The 21,154-nt window shown below is 40.6% G+C and overlaps 1 protein-coding gene across 1 annotated transcript in view; it reads left to right on the forward strand.

The window, feature by feature from the left end:
* Positions 1–21,154, forward strand: part of GUCY2C (guanylate cyclase 2C) — a 48,327-nt gene that overhangs the window by 21,679 nt on the left and 5,494 nt on the right. Inside the window, exons 12-22 of the mRNA XM_050903784.1 lie at positions 2,244–2,349; positions 2,895–2,957; positions 3,555–3,626; positions 4,558–4,662; positions 6,513–6,599; positions 10,756–10,888; positions 12,715–12,852; positions 16,547–16,635; positions 17,367–17,458; positions 19,076–19,234; positions 20,821–21,013. Coding sequence (XP_050759741.1) covers positions 2,244–2,349; positions 2,895–2,957; positions 3,555–3,626; positions 4,558–4,662; positions 6,513–6,599; positions 10,756–10,888; positions 12,715–12,852; positions 16,547–16,635; positions 17,367–17,458; positions 19,076–19,234; positions 20,821–21,013 — 1,237 coding nt within the window. The remainder of the gene's footprint in view (positions 1–2,243; positions 2,350–2,894; positions 2,958–3,554; positions 3,627–4,557; positions 4,663–6,512; positions 6,600–10,755; positions 10,889–12,714; positions 12,853–16,546; positions 16,636–17,366; positions 17,459–19,075; positions 19,235–20,820; positions 21,014–21,154) is intronic.

Here is a 21,154-nt window from a genome sequence, read left to right on the forward strand (position 1 = left end):
AGAGAACTTCAGAAAAAGTGAGAAAATCAGGTCTTAAGAAAACTTGTTTAGAAACAGATCCTACCCAGGCTCTCTTATTTTGAGTGGACCAATCTGCCTTGCTAACTAAAGCTTTTCACAAGGGAAGAATCAAAGATGAAGGTATACAACTCTTACACATCCAGTTTTACTCAAGAAATGGAAGAGCTAATCATTGCCACACCTAAGCACTAACATATAAACAGACAGGTTGTCCTGGTTTCAGGTGGGATAGAGTTAATTTTTGTCTTAGTAGCTGGTACAGTGCTGTGTTTTGGATTTAGTGTGAGGATACTGTTGATAACACACTGATGTTTCAGTTGTTGCTAAGCAGCGCTTATCTTAAGTCAAGGATTTTTCAGTTTCCCATGCTCTGCCAGCAAGCAGGTGTAGAAGAAGCTGGGAGGGAGCATAGCCAGGACAGCTGACCCAAACTAGCCAAAGGGATATTCCATACCATAGAACATCATGCCCAGTATATAAACTGGGGGGAGTTGGCCAGGAGGGGTGGATCGCTGCTTGGGCATCGGTCAGCAGGTGGTGAGCAATGGCATTATGCATCACTTGTCTTTTCTTGGGTGTTATTTCTTTTTTTTCATTATATTCCTTTTCATTACAATTATTATTATGATATTATTATTATTCTTAGTAGTGTATTTTATTTTACTTTAGTTATTAAACTGTTCTTATCTCAATCCATGAGTTTTACTTCTTTTTTCCGATCCTCCTCCCCATCCCACTGGGAGTGGGGAGGGAGGAGCAGCTACATCATGCTTAGTTGATGGCTGGGGTTAAACCATGACACAGGTAAAGTTTGTAATGGCTATGAAAATTGATAAAAATTTGTCTGGAGACAGTTTGGATTTGTTTTAAAAGGTTCTGTACTCTTCCATATTTGCAGATGCATAAAATCTAAAGATTCTGTTTAGATTATTAGATTATTATTGTATACATATCACTGTAATATTCCCAAGCATCAAATATAGAAGAGATTCCTGAGGATTTTTTAGAATAAAGCTTGCCCTTTTAGTGTTGAAATAATAGCAAATTTCTCAACTATAATTGCTACCAAAGATTGTCCCCTAACAAGCAAAGGAGAAGAGAGGCTCAGCTATGAAAATGAACAAAATGCCTCATTATTCCTTCTTTATCTCCCAAGTTTCTAGGATGCTTGAACTATCCCACACCTCCCTGTGTAGTTCTGACTGCTAAGTAAAAAGGCAAAGTCCTGAAAAACACATAACTAAATATTAGACCTAGTAGATTTTCATTCAGTTTGATATGTACTGAAACACCAGCTGACACCAGTTTGAATTGCAGTGCATCCTGGTGATACAACACAGCTTATGAGATTGAACTGAGAAAAACAGTTCTTACCACAACTATTGGTCTCCCTTTTCTTATACATGTGTGAGTTAAAATGTGTTGGAAAAGGGCATATTTGTGTTATTAGTCAATACCATGGGTTCTCCCATTTGAAGCATTTGCCAGCAGTCATCAGGGTCTCGGGATTCCCCTGCAGTCTCTCCAGTCAGTCCTGTGTTTTTTTTAATAGAGGAAGGACTTGCATGGGTAAGTGGGCAGTCTGATGAGTGCTAGTCTTCCTGCAGCTTTTCTCTAAGAGAAGACAGTGTCTGCTCTGAAGTTCTGCAAGGGAGACAGCAGTTTCCTTCTCCTTGTTCCGAGGGCTCTTCCCTCATTTTTACAAAATGTTCAGAATACAAGGGACACGCACAAAAAGGCATTTCATCTCAACACTGTTGTTACCTCCTCTCCTGGCATTGTATTCACACCAGTTCTTACCATCCAGCATTGATGCCAGGACTTCCTTTGGCTTGCATTTGTTTGTGGGACCTCCCTTCAGAGTACATTCAATAACACAGAGCAGAAGACTATAAAATCCAGACGGCCCTTTGTGCTTTAAATTGTTCTGACCTCCTTTGAGACTCTGGCAATTGCCTAGCAGTTGTTCTGCAAAATCTGTTCTGTTCTTCTGCTACATCTATGGAATTGAATGAGCATTTAGGCTTTCCCAAAGCTAAAGGAATTAGAGCAGCCTCAAACTGGAAAACTGTACGAGAGCCACAGGGCTTGTGCTCAAGCCTTGCCCACCTGACACTCCATCTTTGTGTCATCCTGACACTGGAAGCTTCCCTGTCCTAATCTCCTGTTGCGGGTTTTGGTTCACTGGGAGGATATTCTGAATGAGTTGGCTCGTTTTGCAGGAAGTACAGGAGAGATAATGAGCGTCGGTGGAAGAAATGGTCCCATATACCACCTGAGGAAATCTTGCCTCTGGAGACCAGTGAGACAAGTCATGTTAGTTTGAAGGTAAGAGAAGCATGATGCCTGAAGCTGGGTGTTGGATTCTGTCTTCTAAAGACCATCGATGCTGGCATGTTGGCATGCTCTGACTACAATGCAGGCTATGGCTCTGGTAGAACTAGGTTCTGTTAAAATTATTTCTTTTTAAATTTTTTTAACCCTTACTTGCTGTATTGAAGAAAAAAGAGATTATGCCCCATCTGTCGCTCCCTAATAGAATATATCTGTTTCCCAACAGTAAAGCTCATTTTGTGGTGGGGGAACGGGCTGGATATTGATTTCCAGTCTCTTCCACACCACCACTGTTACAAATTATTTCCCTGTGCTTTGTTATGCTTCTGTAACGCCCAAGAGCATGAAAGCAGCAGGCGGAGGCCCCAGCAGCCGTGGGAGTGGCATGGATGTCCCACACTTTGTGGCATGTAGTGGCACTCCCTAGAGAGAGGCTTGTGCTTCTCTGTGTGGCACACACTGACATTACTTATCTCTCTGGACCTGGCAAGTGGGGAGTAGGTGATAATTGCAAGTTAATTATTCTTCTTTGTTCTCAGATAGATGAAGATAAGAGAGGTGATACCATCCAGAGACTGCGCCAAGGCAAATATGACAAGAAGGTAACCTGACTGCAGTGTCCATGCTCCCTTCCTCGGCTTAGGAGGGCTCTTTCTGGGAGGAGGTCTTTCCTCTCCAGAGATAATTCCACCTCTCCCGACCCTGCAAAATGGCTTGATCTTATGGAAGGAATAAGCCATTTATTCCCTATCAGGTGCTTTGCATTTTGCTTACTGACAGGAGGCAAAATATTAGACTCCATGAACCCCTAGCCTAGTCCAGAAGCACAGAAGCAGAAACAGAGGGACCAGAAATTTGATACATTTTGATACCAAGGAGATTAACGGATTAATGGAGAACAGGCCATTTACAGGGCCATTCTTGAACATTCAGTAGAGCTATCTGCCTGACTGAGATATATTCATATTGAGTTAAAATTTGCATCATTGACAGTTCTAAATAGTTCCTATCTACCTGGTAAATCTTTTGAAGGAAATATAACTCCGTTACTTATTAGCTGATTAACTGAAACTCCAACAGCGAAGCAGCAGGCAGGTGTTTCTGAAGTATCTCTTCGTATGGACATTTCTTGGAAAAGAAGGATGAATTGCTGTTGCACTAAACCTATGATTTTTCCCCCACTGTTATTTTTTCTTCAGGTGGTGATCCTAAAAGATCTCAAAAACAACGATGGTAATCTCTCAGAGAAGCAAAAAATAGAACTGAACAAGGTAACTGTTGCACGTAGCAACTGGACACTGCAGGGTGGGATGGAGCCTATGAGTGAAGTCATTGCTTTCCGCTGTCAACTCCAACAGGCATATGCTTGTGCATGTTTGTGAGGTGGACGGGTAATGAGTTCCTCAAAGGATATTGCTTGATGACCTTTCTCTTTGTGTGTGTGACCTCATCACCAGTTCAGAGTCTGAATTGTATGCCAGTGAAGCTGAGGATGAATGAAGTAATTCATGCTCTGTCATATGGCCTTGCTAAATACATTTTTATAGCTGATGCTAAAAGGCAATGCACTCTTTTTGCTCATATCGTGCTAATTCATCAGTAGCGGAATGTTGTAGTTAAATCTTATTATTGAATGCCAAGTGCAGCTCTTTAAATATAAGTAACTCTCTGCTGACTTGTGCATACAGACTTTTCCAACATGAGAGATGAATTTGGCTGCAGTACTGCATCTTTTTTGAATGAATAGTTCTCCTTTTTACACAACACAGCTATACTGTGAATTCAATAAGCTCTAAAAATACCTCAAAAAGTAAACTACAGTTGTCTATATAAATGGACAAAGTCCATAATATCATGCAGCATAATTAAAAGTTTATTACTTGCTCATTTACTGTCTGATTCACAACATTCTGTCACTCATAATGGCTATTCTGGTCAACTGGGAGGTTTGGGTAGAGAGGCAATAATGGAGACTACAGCGGGCTCTGGAATTAACTTGCAGTGTCCAACAGCAGCTACTCTTATCTCCCTAATCCAGAGGGCTCTGGAATGACAAATGTCTTCAAGTACACACTGGTTTAAAAGAAACTCATACATCTTATCAGGGCCTGAGATAAAAAACCACGTGTCACAAGTATCCTTGACCTGTGTTTCAACTAACAATGATTGCTTTTAAAAATAGATGCAATGTTTCTGCTCTAGCTCCTACAGATTGATTATTACAACCTGACCAAGTTCTATGGCACTGTGAAGATAGACACCATGATCTTTGGGGTGACTGAGTACTGCGAAAGAGGTTCTCTGCGGGTAAAGAATTTTGCAGGTCTCCTTCCACATCCAAATTATCAAATTTCAAAGTAAGAAAAAAAATCCCCATCTCTATGTCTCTGGCCCTCATGCAGCAGCCATGGACTGAGCAAGTGGTGGCAGGTTTCTGACTCTGAGTCCCCTCTCCCTTGCTCGGTTCTCTCCAGCCTTCCCTAGGTGCTGCTGCGGCTGCCATCAGTTTGATGGTTCTCAGCAGCCAGAAGATAAGATGAGGTGCAAGCAAGGAAAAGTACAGGCAGAGCTCTGCCCAGGCAACACCAACAGCCAGTATTTGTATTATGTCCCCTATTGGAAGCATATAGGATATAACTTTTTATTTTCCAGGCTGTAGCTGTTGTCTCTGCTGATGCCTTTGTGGACCCCACAGTGCCCCCAGAGTGTGAAAGGATAGAGAAAAGAATATATTCCGTATTGTCCTGGTTTCAGCTGGGATAGAGTTAATTTTCTTCCTAGTAGTTGGTACAGTGCTGTGTTTTGGATTTAGTGTGAGAATAATATTGATAACACGCTGATGTTTTAGTTGTTGCTAAGCAGCGCTTATCTTAAGTCAAGGATTTTTCAGTTTCCCATGCTCTGCCAGCAAGCAGGTGTGCCAGAAGCTGGGAGGGAGCATAGCCAGCCATAGCCTAGAACTAGGCAAAGGGATATTCCATACCATAGAACGTCATGCCCAGTATATAAACCGGGGGGGAGTTGGCTGGGAGGGGCGGATCGCTGCTCGGGCACCCGTCAGCGGGTGGTGAGCAATGGCATTGTGCATCACTTGTCTTTTCTTGGGTTTTTTTTTTTTGTTATATTCCTTTTCATTACTATTATTATTATTATTATTATAATTATATTTTTATTATTATTAGTTAGTATTATATTTTATTTTACTTATTAAACTGTTCTTATCTCAACCCATGAGTTTTACCTTTTTTGCCGATCCTCCTCCCCATCCCACTGGGAGGGGGAAGAGGTGAGCGGCTACGTGGTGCTTAGTTGCTGGCTGGGGTCAAACCATGACACATATTGTCCATAAAGGACAAACTGTTTGAGGCTGGAATATGGCAAATCCTGTGCTGTAGGGGACAACAGCCCTTCATTTTTGTTTATAAAAAGAAATGGTAAATTGATGCCTGGCAAGAGCTATGGAAAGACTTATGGTTTATTACTACCAATACTATTTCAGTGCTAACCATGAAGTAATGATGGCATCAGCTCTTCTGCAGGCACACATGGTCTCTGCTTCTGAGTTCATACAAAGACTCTCATCAGTAGCAGTGGTCTCTGGAACAAACTCACAGCAAGGCAGCAAAAAACAGCTCTATCTCTAGGTCTTTTCTTGTAAACTGGCATACTCATGGAAGTTTACTTTTAGCAATGGAAATCATAGTGGCTGGAAGAACTGTAAATGACTGGCACTTTAAGATAATGGAACAGTCTACTTTGAACTTATAAGGCCATGAGTAAATTGGTAGGAAATGGACTGTGAGCACAAACCACAGAAATTCCTTTCCCTTCCTTTTGCACACCTTGCCCATTTCTGTCTCAGCTATTTTGCTTTATTAAAGACTGAGCTTTAAAAGCAATTTCACTGTTTACCTTTATTTACACAAAAACCTCTTTTCTGGAGTCCTGAATTTTCTAGCTCTGTGTAAACCTAAAATATATTTCATATTCCCTATTTTCTGAGTCAACTCCTGCTCTAGTGCACGTACTCCCTATAAAAAATGAAGGGCTACCTCTTTCAGTCGCTGGTTGAAAGGCTGTGCTATTTAGATACTCATATCTCATCTTCTCCTTTTTCCCTGATGCAGTTGAGAACTACTCTTTTCTTCTCTTCACAGGATGTTTTAAATGATAAAATCTCCTACCCTGACGGCACATTCATGGACTGGGAATTTAAAATCTCCGTCATGTACGATATTGCCAAGGTAAGCGGGCTGCTGACAGTGCAATGTTAATCAACCTGTCCTGTCTTGCAAAACGGATCCTCTGGAGAAGGGCAGCTCTCAGGGTCTTCTCCTTTTCTTGCTAGAGGATGTATGCCTTTCCACTCTTTCCTCCTCTGGGGATAGGTGTATGAGGCAGGAGGAGCCAGTGGCTCTCAAACTGAAGGGGGAAATGGGAGCCAGAGCTGGCTTTGGGCTATTTATAAATAAACAAAGTATGCCCCAAAGAAATGTGACCCAAAGATCAGAAGGTTACAATCTGTTGACCAGTGGCACTGATTACTAGGGCCTGTGCAGTCACAAGACCTGCAAAATACACTGCTCTCTGGCCTCAGGTAAGGCATAGAAAGGAAGACTGTGTCTTTTTAAATGATGGAATTATTCCAATTTGTATCCAGAGACAGGATAAACTTTTTCTAAATAAACGGTTTATTTTGCATCCTGATTTTCTCACTCACTAGAGTGAGCAACTAGAAACTAGAGCTATCCATTGCAGGCAGTTCGAGAGAGAAGAAATTCATCCTGTACAGAAACCAAGACTGGTTTTCAGTAGCTTTCAACAGATCTTTACATTTTAGGTCATTGTGGTAGGAAGACTCAATATGAATGGTAAAGGAAATTCTATTCTACATTAGAGACTTGTATCTGTTTAGCTGGTAGTTAAGGAAACTTTATAATTCACAGGCATAATAATTCATTATACCTCTGCAGGTAATGTAGAGAATTACCTTTGCCTTTTTGCTAGTGCTCAACTGCTCTCCTCTTCCTATTGCTGGTTTGCAGTTGGACAGTCCTCCCATTTCCCTACGTGCATCAGTTCAGATTTGGTCTCCACGATGAATGATTCCACTGTGTCTGTTCTAAAGAGATATCGAAAATCTTGCTCTTTGTTAAAGCTCCCTTAATCCAAATTGTCACAGTTTGTTGGCCTTGTTAATGACTTTCAAGTTCAGTTAATGTTCAGCATTAAGTTTCGTTTTAAATACCAGCAAGTGGAGTTTCCCTTCCTCCTTATAGTATATCAAAAAACATGGTATTTCTTAACCCTTTGCAGTTCACCTTCATATGTCTCCTAAGAAAATAGGGATTAGTACTGGCTCTGTTTACAAGAAGGAGAGAGAAATCCCAGTCCCTCTGAAAGGAGTGACCAAATGCCTGGTGACTGCACTGGGACTGGGACTTCACAACCAGTCATTCACTGCACCATTGGTAATGGGGATGGGACATGGAGTCTGAGGATGGTTGGCGCACCGCATCTGTTCTGTGGAATGACTCCTGAGAATTATTAGCCATGTTAGTAGAGATGGTTCACAAAATCTTCCTGAAAACTTGTATGTACCTAGGAATATGAGAAAACTTACTGTCATTTGGATGATCTGCCAGCCTCTCCTATTCCTTGACCTGATGCTGTGGTGGAGCCTCTGGGACCTAGACATTTCCATGAACTTCTTGTATTGCTTTTCCCAAACCACAGCTTCCCAACCTCCAGGCATCCTGTCTTATTTTTACCTGAGGCTTCTTGCTTTACATAAGTCACTTTGTAGCCCTTCAGCTCCAGTTCCTCTCATCCCAGCATCTGCCCTTTTCAAGCCCAGCCCCGGCTCTCCAGGCTGTTAAAATCCCTATGACCAGCTCCTGCAGTTCCTTTGCCTTCGTTTTGACATGCTTCTCCTTCTCCACACCACCACTTTCCTACACTCTGCTTTTACCATTGCCCAAACAGTCCTTGTACTTCGCCTGCTCTTCATCTGGCACAGAAGCTGCTGCATTAGTGTTTCTGAACAGAGGTTGGATCATTTCTATTCCCTGGTACAGCTAGCCAAGTAGTGACTATTCCTAGAGCAGCCCCCAGTCCACTAGAGGAGGTGGGGCAGGCAAAGGGGAAGCCCTAAAACTGCTCCATTTACCTTTTTTTCCTTTCTTTTTGCTGTCTTTGCTGTCTCTAGCTCTGATGGCACTACCTGTAGCTACATGGATTTGGCTACATGTGACCAAAAAGCTCTGATGAAAGGTCTGCTATGAAGGAATTGCAGTAATCCAGCCTTGCAGTTATTAGTGCATACACTGTCGTTGCAACACTATTTCTTAAATAAGGCGCTGCTGCAGGATATTGTGCAAGGGATTGTAATATTCTTGCATTGTGTCAGGAAAAGGGTTCTCAGTCAGAACTAAAGCTTCAGAGCTTCAGAGCAGAGGTTACAAGAATGCCTCAAGGATTTAGGAGTACTGCACTGAAAGTCATTATAAATTTTGAAAATCACATCGTGGGTTCTTAGTAAGTTCTGTGTTTTCAGGTAGGTGCATAGGATAGTTGGAAGGAAAGAGGAAAATTTTATCAGGCACGTCTGTAAGACTTCTGCCTCCAGAAATTGTTAACAAGAAAGCCCTGCTATAAAGAAATCAAAATTACCTTTGCCTGCCATTTGATGCCAAAACTGATTGGGAATTCTGCTGTAGTAATGAGTATATTTCCTGGCTGATGAAAGCAGGAGCTGGAAGAAGGCACAGCTGGAGGAAATAGGACTTAAGCAGGCAAAACATCCTGGATAGTGTCATCAGGGCTGCACGATAAAAGCTGCTTAATCAAGAAATGTGTTCCTTGGATATAGCATGCACACAGTCTCTGTAAATTTTGGCATGGTCTAGATAGGTCCAGGATAACCAGTCCAACAACATTCTCCAGGGATTGCATCTCTTGCAGGCTGCTTGTGTCTCAGACATACATCTACTGTGCCCAAAACTCAGCTCATGTCTCAGTGATCTCTTGTAGCATTTGCTGATCCGTTCCCAATTAAGGGTAGCCAGTATTTGGAGAGAAAACCCAGCATGTCATACAGTGTATTCATGACCACATGAGCTATGTAACCCTGATTAAAGTCTATCTACCAGTTATCATACAAAAGGATGAGCTATACATGTAGGAGTCTAAGTAGAAGACCATTCAGAGAAGAAACTAATCAGATATGACGTACCTGTTCTGGCTTCCACAGAATATAGATTGTGCTTCATATACTGAGCTACAGGAAAGAAGACTATAGGAAGAAAAACAACCAGCAGTAGGCTATAAGCAGTTGTGAGCTTAAGTAGTTCAGAAGAGAGAGATGAAACAGAATAAATAATAGCAAGAGGGTGCAAATTAGCATACCTACTCCCTTCTTCAGTTTACGCCCACTTACTAATGTTCTTTTCCTGCTATGCCTCAGTGCTGGCCCCTTCTCATGTATTGCACCGTATTCGAGTGTCTTAGACTGAATGAGATAAATTCAGAGGTGATGAGTAAAAAGGGGCAAACTACACACCTTTGTATGCCTGTGTGTGTTGTGAGTCAAGAGTCTGAATCTCAGGAAATACAGCTGAAACTGCATTGGCCAGTCCTCATGGTGCTCACTTCCGAGTTTAGCTCATGGATAGCTGATACGTATTTACTAAAACAGAGAAAATCATAATCAGTCAGGTCAGAAGAGACCTTTATGATTGTCTAATCTGATCCCCTGCCTTATATAAGCCTTAGTGGATCATCTAACACTCTCTGCATTGACCCCTCTTTAGCCCTCTGCTTTGCAGAAGAGGATCTGCTGCAATGTTTCTGAATGAAGTCTCTGGTGTATGGTAAACTTCAAAGATGATACAGATATAAAGAGCAATTCCTCTCACACCTATGGTGTCCATTAGATGAACATATAGTTGGAAGCACTTTTTTTGTGTGACATTGCAACAAATCTGTACTAAATTTAGCAAAAAAGCATTTATTGCAAGTGAAATCAAAACTTCCAGGGGAGGAAATAAATTTTCCTAATTGCTTAATTGTGTTCTAATTTTATCAAAACCCAAGATGCTATGTCAGACTTCTGTTAACTAAGAGGAAGGATGGTCTTCCATGACATGATCCTTTCAATGATCCATATCCTAATTTCTTAACATTGACTGCTCCTGTCATCTTAGAAAGTCTCCTCTGTAAAATAATATTTGTTTCCCTTCATAACAGGGAATTATGATTTATGCATATCCATTGCTGATGAAGGCCATTTCATTACTTGGACAGATATTACACTAATACTTCACATTCTTGTTGAGTCTGGTAACAGCTGAGGGTCTCACACATAGTCTTGCTTTCTTCCTCTTTTATTATCAACCACAGGGGATGTCTTACCTGCACTCAAGCAAAACTGAAGTCCACGGTCGACTCAAATCCACAAACTGTGTAGTAGACAATCGCATGGTAGTGAAGATCACTGATTTTGGCTGTAATTCAATTCTGCCTCCAAGGAAAGGTAAAAACAGTACCCAATTGGACTCTCCTTCATAGTTTCCAACCTAATGGAATTTTCTTGTATTCATAGTCCAGTAGGGTCTAATTACACCTTGCACACAGTACAAAACACACAATATGATTTTGTTTCATGTAGCAGCCATCACGGAAATGATATCTGAAAACACTGTCTTAAATAACACAATGAAAGAGAATTATTAGCAGGTAGAGAAAGAAATTAGGCAGTGTAGGTGAGAAGGAAAGGAAAGATGAATTTTCAACTTATAGTTTAGAAAACAGAGGTTTCACATGTGGCTGAGATGCAAGAAACATTTTCAGCATCCAAGGCCTTCACGCAAACAGCTCTTTTCAGCAGTAATGCTGAACTTGTGTGAAGAAAAAAAGGAGTTAAGTACCACATGATCTTGTCATTGATGAGATGCATGTGTTACCACAGTGCTCTGTGATTTAATTTTAACATTAACACTTGTGACTCTGATCATCCTTAAAAAAATCTGTAATGATATGCAGTGATAACCTTAATGTTTTTCATTCCTTAGGTAGGAATCTAGCAATATGTCTTCAATCAGATTGGAATAACTTTAACAGCTTTTCTTTACATTTTCTATTCATCTCATATTCATAGGACATTTCTGTAAAATTGAGCACTCCTTTCTACTCATCTTTTCCTTCTTACTTGATCTTGAGTGAAAAGATGAGCCCATCTGAAATTATGTCATCTGAATCTGTATAGTAGAGCTTGGGGTATAGTAAGCACAGCGCTGTGCCATAACTGCAGTATATTATCTGAGAAGAAACTGTGGTTGCAACTGGGTTGAGAGAAAATTTTTACATTCAGACACAAACATGCTCAAGAGTAGTAATGAGGACGTAAAAAAGAGTAAGAAAAGTGCACTGAATGTAAATGCTCTATTCATTCTTCATTTTACAAATTTCATATTTAAATTTATATTATGATTACATTGTAATGTGTTTCTCTTCTTTCATTGCTCATAAGCAGCCTCAAAATTTCTGGTTACTAGATTTCTTTCCTTGAAGAAAACTTACTGTTTCACAACAGTAAGATCAACAGAGATCTACAGATTCATTGTGGCTGGATGTTGCAGCCTGATATCATAACACTGTCTTCAGGGTCACTGTGTTCAGGTCACTGTTATGATACATCACCAGCATGTCGTAACAAACTGTCATACCAAGGCAGCATTCTGGTTTTGAGGTACAATGGTGCTTGTTGCACTAGAAATACAGATTAATAATTTCTGTAGAAAGAAAGTGGTTATGAGCAAGTAATATGTCAGGCGCAAAAGCACTTGAGAATTATTTCAATAGATTCATGATATCAAGGCCCCTGGGAAATATTACAGTCTTCTCATCTGACACCTTGTATAACAAGCTCCATGCATCTAGCTCAATAATTTATGGCTCAGCTTTTTTTTTATAGCACTGGCATTCCTTGGTCTTATACAGATGCATAGGCTATTTCTAAGAAGCCCATGAAAGGTAGCTAAGAAAAGCAAGTTAATTGCCAATAACCATAACTTTTCTGGAGGTGTGAGGGTCTGCATCTACAGTTGAAAATAGTAGGGTCAGCAAATCCCAGACAACTGAAAACTATCAAAGGTTTATCTAACCTGTATTGATGTCAGCTTCTCAAGAAAAATGCTGAAGTAGGAAATAAACAGTACCTGTGGGCTCTGGGTTTGATATGGAAAGAGTAAAAGGAAATATCACTATAGTCAATGGATGCTCTGAGAAGGATCACCCTTTTTCAATTACTTCTCTCCCTTCCCCCTTTACCTCGTCCCCTGTTGTCATCTGGATCTTCAGATCTGTGGACAGCTCCTGAGCATCTCCGTCATGCTGATGTATCTCAGAAGGGTGACGTGTACAGCTACGGGATCATTGCCCAAGAAATCATCCTACGCAGGGAAACCTTCTACACCAGTCACTGCCAGGACAACAAAGGTAAATCCACAAATTTCTCCTCCATTGCAGCCTTCTGGCCTTCCAGGATGGTGTAGCTGTAAACTGGCCCATTCTCCACATTTTGTGAAAGACACTGTCTCTGATAGCTGCTTGAACTGCTGCTTCTTTCACTGGGTGATGAATGAAGAGCCTGTTTGAAGGATCTCACTGTGGGGGCAAGTGTCTTTATTCTTTCTGTAAATAAAGTTTGCATTGAGTTTTCTTGCCCTTTCTCCTCCCTCCTCATCTTGGCCACAGCATTACAGAAGTTAACATTATACAATGATGTCCAGACTTACTGTAACATTTAAAGGCCACAAAGGTTTTTCTATTATGAGTTGTGCACAACATATAATAATTCACTCATGTTAGGAATCGTAAATCAGCAATGTCAACACAGAACAACAAAAACTCAGCAGCATGACACAAGAAGAGTTGGCATTTAAAAAATGGCAATTCAGACTTTATTCAAGCCTGTCAAAATTAACTTTAGTCATTTAACTTCTGTCAGAAAAAGCATCTCCTCCTATAGTGCATCCATTAAACCCCATTTTGTGCATTTTGTGACATTGTTTTTGAGTGGCTAACAGCCCAGTCAATCCCAGTTCCCAGAATCCAGGCATTATTATACATTAGAACTGACATAAAAGCATGTGTGGGTTTGGGATTTTCCTAGTGACAGATACCAACAACAAGTTTAGACGTTGCCTTTACCTCTGAGTCATTCTGATAGATCCGCCTCACATTTGTTAAAACATCTAGAGCAGCAGCTGGACAGCCTAATAGCTCTTTTCCTGAGTTACATTTGAGAATAACTTCTGGGGCACGTTCATCATCCTATATTATCACAAATCTATGTTCATATTTGGGGAAACACAGTATTTCACATCACCAAATCTTTAATATAAATGTAGACCTAAAAGAGATTAGAAATGCCTACTCCCCTTCAAGCAAGTTCCCCTTCAAGTCCTCTTCAGGACTCCATGCTTAAGGTAAGGTAGAGAAAATAAAAGTCTTCCTATTACTTTTTCTTGGGAAGAAGCAGGCACAATCCTCATGAATGCAAGGATTTTACAAATATCGCCAAAATAGATGGAGAAAGGAAAGAGCAATGCTCTTCCTTGCTCATTTTGACTTGCAAAGCAAATCCATAGCAAACTACATTCTTTTAACTGTTTGTTGAGCAGTTACAGTCTTTCTGTGTTATGTTAATGGTTATTAAGTTAGCCTCAGACACAGTGTTTCTGGGCTCTTCTGAGATGTGGTGGCATCCTCACTGCTCTGTGTTTGACCCTGCCTGTCATAGTCACAAGTTGGTTCCTTGTTTTAACCTTGACCTGTTTCTTAACACCGCATTTTGTCATTTTAGAAGGACTGTCCCTTTCAAATCGCATTAGGTTAATCCAGCCAACTGAAAGAATTTTTAGCACCTCTAGGTGCTGTTGCTGGAGATGGTCACACATATCAGCATGTTTAGTAAGACAGCAATAAACTTACTGGGCCTGAAGCCTGTTTGGTAAGTCTGGATTCAGCGTAACTTAAAAAAAAAAATCTGCTTTGTAAACTTCAGTTGAAATTTTAAGTTTTCCGTTCAGTGAGGAGATTGTTTTCTCCCCAAAGCTTTTTCCTTAAAAGCATTAGTAGATGTCTAAGATATATTTTGCTGATCTAATGGCTTCTGGTATTATTCTTGATTTTTGATTGTGCAATTTGAGTAAATGTGTTCAGCCTAGTTTCAGCAGTTCATCAAATTTCATGTAAACAGAAAGGAATGAGTGTTATTATATATTGCTGAAGTGGCTTCTCATTTAAATGTCTGGATTCATTCATTAGCCAAGATGAGGCAGCAAGAGGGTGGACCATACTTATTCAAACACCTTTGAATTTTGTTTGTGGCATCATCTAACTTTGGAAGAGAGTAGCTCAAACTTGGGGTGACCATTAATTTACAAATATCTAAGATAAAAAGAGGGAAAAGAATACCAAATTAGAGTCAATGGTAATGGGCAAAGAAATGTCCCTGTTGCATGTTAGATTCATTTGGTTTTTAAGTCTCCTGCAGAAAGTCTTTCAATGGCTAGGTTATCAGAAGTTAATCTCTGCAAGATAGAAGACATGATATTGATATTGCAGGACAATGGATACAACCGCTTCTCCAGGACTTCATTGGCAGCAGCAAGGACTGTGTTCAGATTTTAAAAGAGCTGTTTAAAAAACCCTGTATCTAGCCTCCATCCACAAACTTAGGAAAATTAAACTCAACTTCCAGGTACTCAGTGAGCGAATTTTCTCAACCTGCAAATATGTATCAATCAACTTAACATACAATAATATTGCTACTAATGAGAGAAAAGAAGTCCCACAAAGACGACGGGCACACAGAACTGGATTTCTAATGTATAGAAGTAACAACGAGGTCATAGTCCTCTTCACTGACTTCTCTGCATGACAGCTGTTAGGCCAGCTGGTTGCTCCACTCTTCTGCAGAAACACCTCATTCACTGCTCAAGACTGTGAAATCTTGTCACGTACCAACGCTCAATTCAAGCTGCCTCCTTGTTCCACTACTTTCTGCCACTGGCTAATTGCAGTGTTGCTAATAGTTGCTGTTACTTCCTCTCTCAGGTGTGTGTGCAGCGTGGAAATCCAACACATTCCTCTCGCATACATGAGACTTACACAGATTCTTCTGCCTCAGCCCACAGAAGACTTCTTAGCAGTCTCTCCACTCCATAGCATTTGGGAGACTCAAGTGTCCTGCTCCTTCTCTAGTCTGTAATTTCTGTACCACAAAGCTGGAAGCTACTGCATCTTTTTAGGGTGATCATGCACACTGGGCATGCTTAGGCATCCCTAGCTGCTCTAGACTTGCATATACCATCATGATTACAAACCCTTCTCATCTCATTATATGCTTCCTTCAGTAAAATTGTTTCCCAAATATAATCAGACATTATTAATAAATGTGTTTCACGCTAGTTCACAGATCCCTTTCAGTTTCTCTTTCTCTTCCCCAGAGGTAAAAAAATTGTTTCTCTTTTTTAACTCCCTTTCTCTGGAACTCTTGAGGTCTGGAGGAGAAGGACAAAGAGAGAGATTTTTGCTTTAGCTCTCACTTACTGTGCTTAAATTGAGTTGTACAAACGCAGCCTGCATTCTGATGTGTTCAGAATCCAAGTAACTTTCATAGAATGGATTTCATGAATAAGAGTACAAATGAGCTAACAAATGCAACGTTTTTAAACCATATACATTAATAGCCTAGTTTAAAGGAAGCTGAGCATCTGCAGGATGATTTGAACTGCTCTGATGAAAGTTGTATGTCTCCACACTTTTGATCAAGTCGCAATGGGCTTTTCACATTGTTTTTTACTATACTTCATGCTGAGAGGCACACTAATAATGCCTAACATTCATTTGGGAAGATGCCATAACCATGTCTACCGTGACCAATAAATACTCATGTACATTCCTATTCATTTTGCTTTCAGGGGCCTTCAAGCCAGCCTGTTTTGATCTTGTGCCATATAATTAGAAAAGCTCCAAAGTTGAAATTCACATCAAAATGAGGAAACTGTCTTCAAGGCTTCTTGAAGTTTGTTCAGTAACTTGTAACATCATAGGACACTATCTGCAACGAATGCCCTTCTTATGTTTTTTTTGTTTAAAACTTTGCATCTTTTTCCTGTGTTAGAGAAACTTTACAGAGTGGAGAGCGGCAACGGAGTGAAGCCTTTCCGACCAGACCTGTCCTTAGAAACAGTGGGAGAAAGACAGATGGAAGTAAGCTAATAATTAACTAAGCCATTTTCTGGGTGAAGGGCAGAAGTCCTGGCCAAACTAGAGCTCATGATCACGGGAGGATGAAAGCTATGCACATTTTATGCCAAATGCCCTAACCTCATGGGAAAACCCAGCATTCTACAGTTGTTACCAGTGAAATGAAATACAATTAATGAAAATTATTTCACTGGAAAGAAACGGACGTTTATACGGTGACACTCTTCTGACTTTAGATATCTTTAAGATGGGATGAATCACACCTCAAATATACCTCTCTCCGCTGATTATATAGCCCCTACAGCTTCTTGCTCAGGTGAAAATGTCTGTATTGTAGATATCCACACATTCAGCAACGAACCCCATTCTTTTTGGCTGAATCACCAGTTTCAGAAAAACCCCAAACTCAGGATATTGGAAATATAATTACCACAGCATTTACCTCCATGTCAATAACTGTATCTGGCACCAGCTGCAAGACTAGATCCATTTACTTGCCTTTCATGTATGTATTGCAAATTCAAGTTAAGATCATGCCACTAGTCATCACAGAGTTAAGTTTAAAATGCCTGCAATGAGTGTCCTAATCATAGATTCAAAACAGTTAGTCACACATTTTAATATGTTGCCCGTCAAGAGTAACCGGAAATTCCCTAATGAACTAGTGCTGTTTAGCACCATTATCTTTCTATATCCTATACTCAGGTGGACTTTCCTTAAATTTTTGTTTGAAGGTGTATACACTAGTGAAGAGCTGCTGGGAGGAAGATCCAGAGAAAAGGCCTGACTTTAAGAAAATTGAGAGTACTCTGGCTAAAATATTCAGGTGAGCAGCAGGGGCTCTGTTTTTTAAGATGCTCCAAACTCCTCCTAAGTGTTAGAAAGCTCATATTTTTAAGTGTGTAAGCTGATGTGATCATGATTCAGTCAGTGGAAAAACTGAGTGTCTTCACTTAGATCCTCTTTCATTTGTTGGCAGAAAAGTAGGCAAGCACGTGTGTATGTATACGTACATGTGTGTACATGAGCATCTATGCATGTATTAGCTGAGTGAGGGTAAGATGATCACCATACCTCAAATTGGTACATTGTGAAAGTAGCAAGCTGGATAATTAGAGATTTAAACCATTCAAGTAATTCACCCCCTGTCTCTAGTCAAGAGTTGGATAGTGACTCATGTTGTCTAAGTTTCAGGAACTGAATGCACATAAATGTTTGGAGGATGATTAGAAAGTTTGAATGAGCTGGGTTGTGCCATAAATGAGTTTGGATGGTCCCAAATTAAGCTGACTAGAAGTGTTGGGTTGTAACTCACCAGAAGTATTAATTACAGGGTTTTGTTGGTATAAAGTTGTGGGATAATAAGGGCCATAGCTGGATAAACCCTGTGGGGTTATACAGGCCTTTCACCTGGCCAATGCTGCATTGTTCCTACAGAGTTTGGTCTGAATTAATTATTTCAATGTCCAAACAGTGAGCTTTTAATCACTTCTCTTGGGAAATTGCTCCCCGGTTTTTAAAGCTCTCCTCATCAACAAACCCCAACAGTACTCGCATCATTTTACACTTTACATGGGCAGAAGGACAACTGCACTATGCATAACTGAATGTATCAATTGAATAATCTTACTGCAGCTGAAGAGAAAGACATCGTGGTTCAGCTCCTAAGCCTCCATCCTACAAAAGCAAAGAGGTTGCCTCTTGCCACATGCAACATGGTGTTCTCCTCATGGAGGGTCTAAGATGGTGCATCCCTGACATAAAGATTTGTTTAAAGTAAGAGTGGTTTTAAAGTCCAGTTGGGTACAATACTAATCTGACTCTTCCAGTCAGCCTGGTCCCATCTACTTTCAGACTGCTTTGGTGAGTGCAGGCTGCCCAGACAAACAAGCATTATGAGTGGCTCCTGTTACCATACTTTTGCTTCCAGGAGTTAGTAGGCTGGAGTCTGCAGGATCTTGTGAGCAAAACTAGCCCAGGGGCTGCTAATTGTTCCATTGAATTGTTCTGTCTTCTACACAGGCAGCCCCAAATTGTCTTAATCCTTCTGGCTGAAGTCCCCATCTAAATGTTATATGCAATTTTCTACCTACTATCTTTAGCTTCCTCTCAGGATTCGAGCTTGTCAGTTACTTTCTACAAATGAATATTCATGGATTACCCAAGTTAACCTGGAGCTGACAATATTAGCAGGGCTAGGTGATTTAAGGGTGCTTTAAGAATTACCAGCTCCAAGTGACAAGTGTGGATCTCAATTCATATACATAAGCCCTCCAAGCAAGAAAAAGAATGATGTACTTGAGGCACTTTGTATTCTAACTACATGGAAGTCAAACACTGGAAAAATTTTCCACTGCTCCTTTTTTGCCTCTCTTTGCCTCTCCCAGCAATGTGCTTCCATCAACCTTTCTTGTTGGCTCCTGTGTATTTGTGTTATCCGCAGTAACTACCATGGCCAGACCAATGAAAGCTACATGGATACCCTGATCCGGCGTCTACAGCTGTATTCCCGGAACCTGGAGCACCTGGTGGAAGAAAGGACAGAGCTATACAAAGCAGAGCGAGACAGAGCAGACAGGCTTAATTTCATGTTACTTCCAAGGTAACTGGCCAGGAGGATTTTCACTGGCATTTTATTTACATATATCACCTGATTCTTGGAGAGCGGGGGTGGGATTAATATTAATCTTCTATTTCCTTCCCCTCTAATCTGATCCTGCTGGGGAGGAAAGAAGAAGCAGCTGTGCCTGAGGTCTCCACCCTATGGTGGAATTTCATGCCAAGATGGTACTGGGACCTGTTATCTTCCTCAACCTCTCTTCATCCACAGGATCCCCCTTTCCAGCGCAAACCTCTTTTTCACTGCCTTCACTGCCACACACATCCATGTATGCCTATGGGAACACATAGATCTACAGCGATCTCACATCACAGAGCTCTGTTCTGCTCCAGCACCTTGCTAGGTAGAAGGAGTGTCTAGCTGGACAGCAGGAATGCAGTCCAACTTCAGGCTGGGGTTTAGCAATGCAACAGAGGGGCTGAGGTGGGCTGAGCCATACTGGGCCAGACTGGGCTAGATGGATGCTTCGGAGTATGGTATAGCACAAGTATTATCATTATTATAATATTGGTAATACCAGTAATTTTGGTATTGCATACATTTGGAATAGTAAAACTATCCTGGTATGTCATTACTAGTTTCAAGGGTATTGAAGTAGTCAGTCAGGGTATTGATTTTATGACTCATCTTAAAAAAAAAAAAGTGTCTGTTCAATCCAGTTTTGGGGAAAATTTGAAATGATCTGGCTGTGTAGATCGTGCGACAAGGAATCCATGTTTCCTTCCACTCTTTGTTGTTCCTACCACTCTATTATTGTCTCACTGTAGATGGAACATAGCATTGTGCAACACCTATAATTTTCTGGGTCTCTTTCAGTTATTCTCTTCTAGTATCTCCACTAGTGTCCTGGTTTTGAAGCCTTAACTTAGGATAAGCACTACTTAGCAACAACTAAAACATCAGCATGTTATCAACATTATTGTCACACTAAATCCAAAACATAGCACTGTACCAGCTACTAAGAAGAAAATTAACTCTATCCCAGCTGAAACCAGGACAACTAGGAAGAGATATTTTCCTGGATTTAGAAATGCAAGAAAATGAAGGTCCCTCTGAATAGATATTGACTGTCATGGTATTGAATTTTTGTCCCATAAAACTATCAGACTATGATATCTCATCTGAAATCAGGATGACCTGATGTAATTATCAGGATGAAATTAATTCTGTGCTGGGGAAACAGAAAAATATGTCTGTTCTTACTTATTGTGTGGGTAGAATGTAGGTCTACATGTCAGAAGTTTCAGAATTTCAGTTTTAAATTTGACTCAATATCCCTATTTCTGACCGTAGCCAAGAAGTTCAGTTGGCTGTGCCTTGGTTTCCTCATGGCTATTAACACACTTGGATTTTGTGAGGCTGTAGCGCATCAATTAACATCATTAAGTCGTTTGAGGTCCCTAGCTGAAAGGCATTATGGGCATCTAAAATGCGATTACAGTGGCAGTTTTCAGCAAACTATTTGAGGTTTCCTACACAGAAAGCAATGATGTGGTTGGGTTGCATGAAAAAATACCTTTAATATTAAACACTACTCATCTGTCTTCCTGCCTTCTCTATTTCCACAGGCCAGTAGTAAAGTCTTTGAAGGAGACTGGCCTGGTAGAGCCAGAGCTATTTGAAGAAGTCACTATCTACTTCAGTGACATTGTTGGCTTCACCACACTCTGCAAATACAGCACCCCTATGGAGGTGGTAGATATGCTGAATGATATCTACAAGAACTTTGACCACATTCTTGACCATCACGATGTTTACAAGGTGATTAGCTCTGCACTTTTGCTCAGATAACAACCAGGGGTCACACAAATCAAATCGGATGATGTGGTGGATTTGGGAATCTGCCTTCTAAGCAAAGACAAAAGAGAGAAAAACAGGTCAAGATTACCTCATTTCAATATG

Source organism: Gymnogyps californianus, chromosome 1 (assembly GCF_018139145.2).
Source record: "Gymnogyps californianus isolate 813 chromosome 1, ASM1813914v2, whole genome shotgun sequence".
Lineage (NCBI taxonomy): Eukaryota > Metazoa > Chordata > Aves > Accipitriformes > Cathartidae > Gymnogyps > Gymnogyps californianus.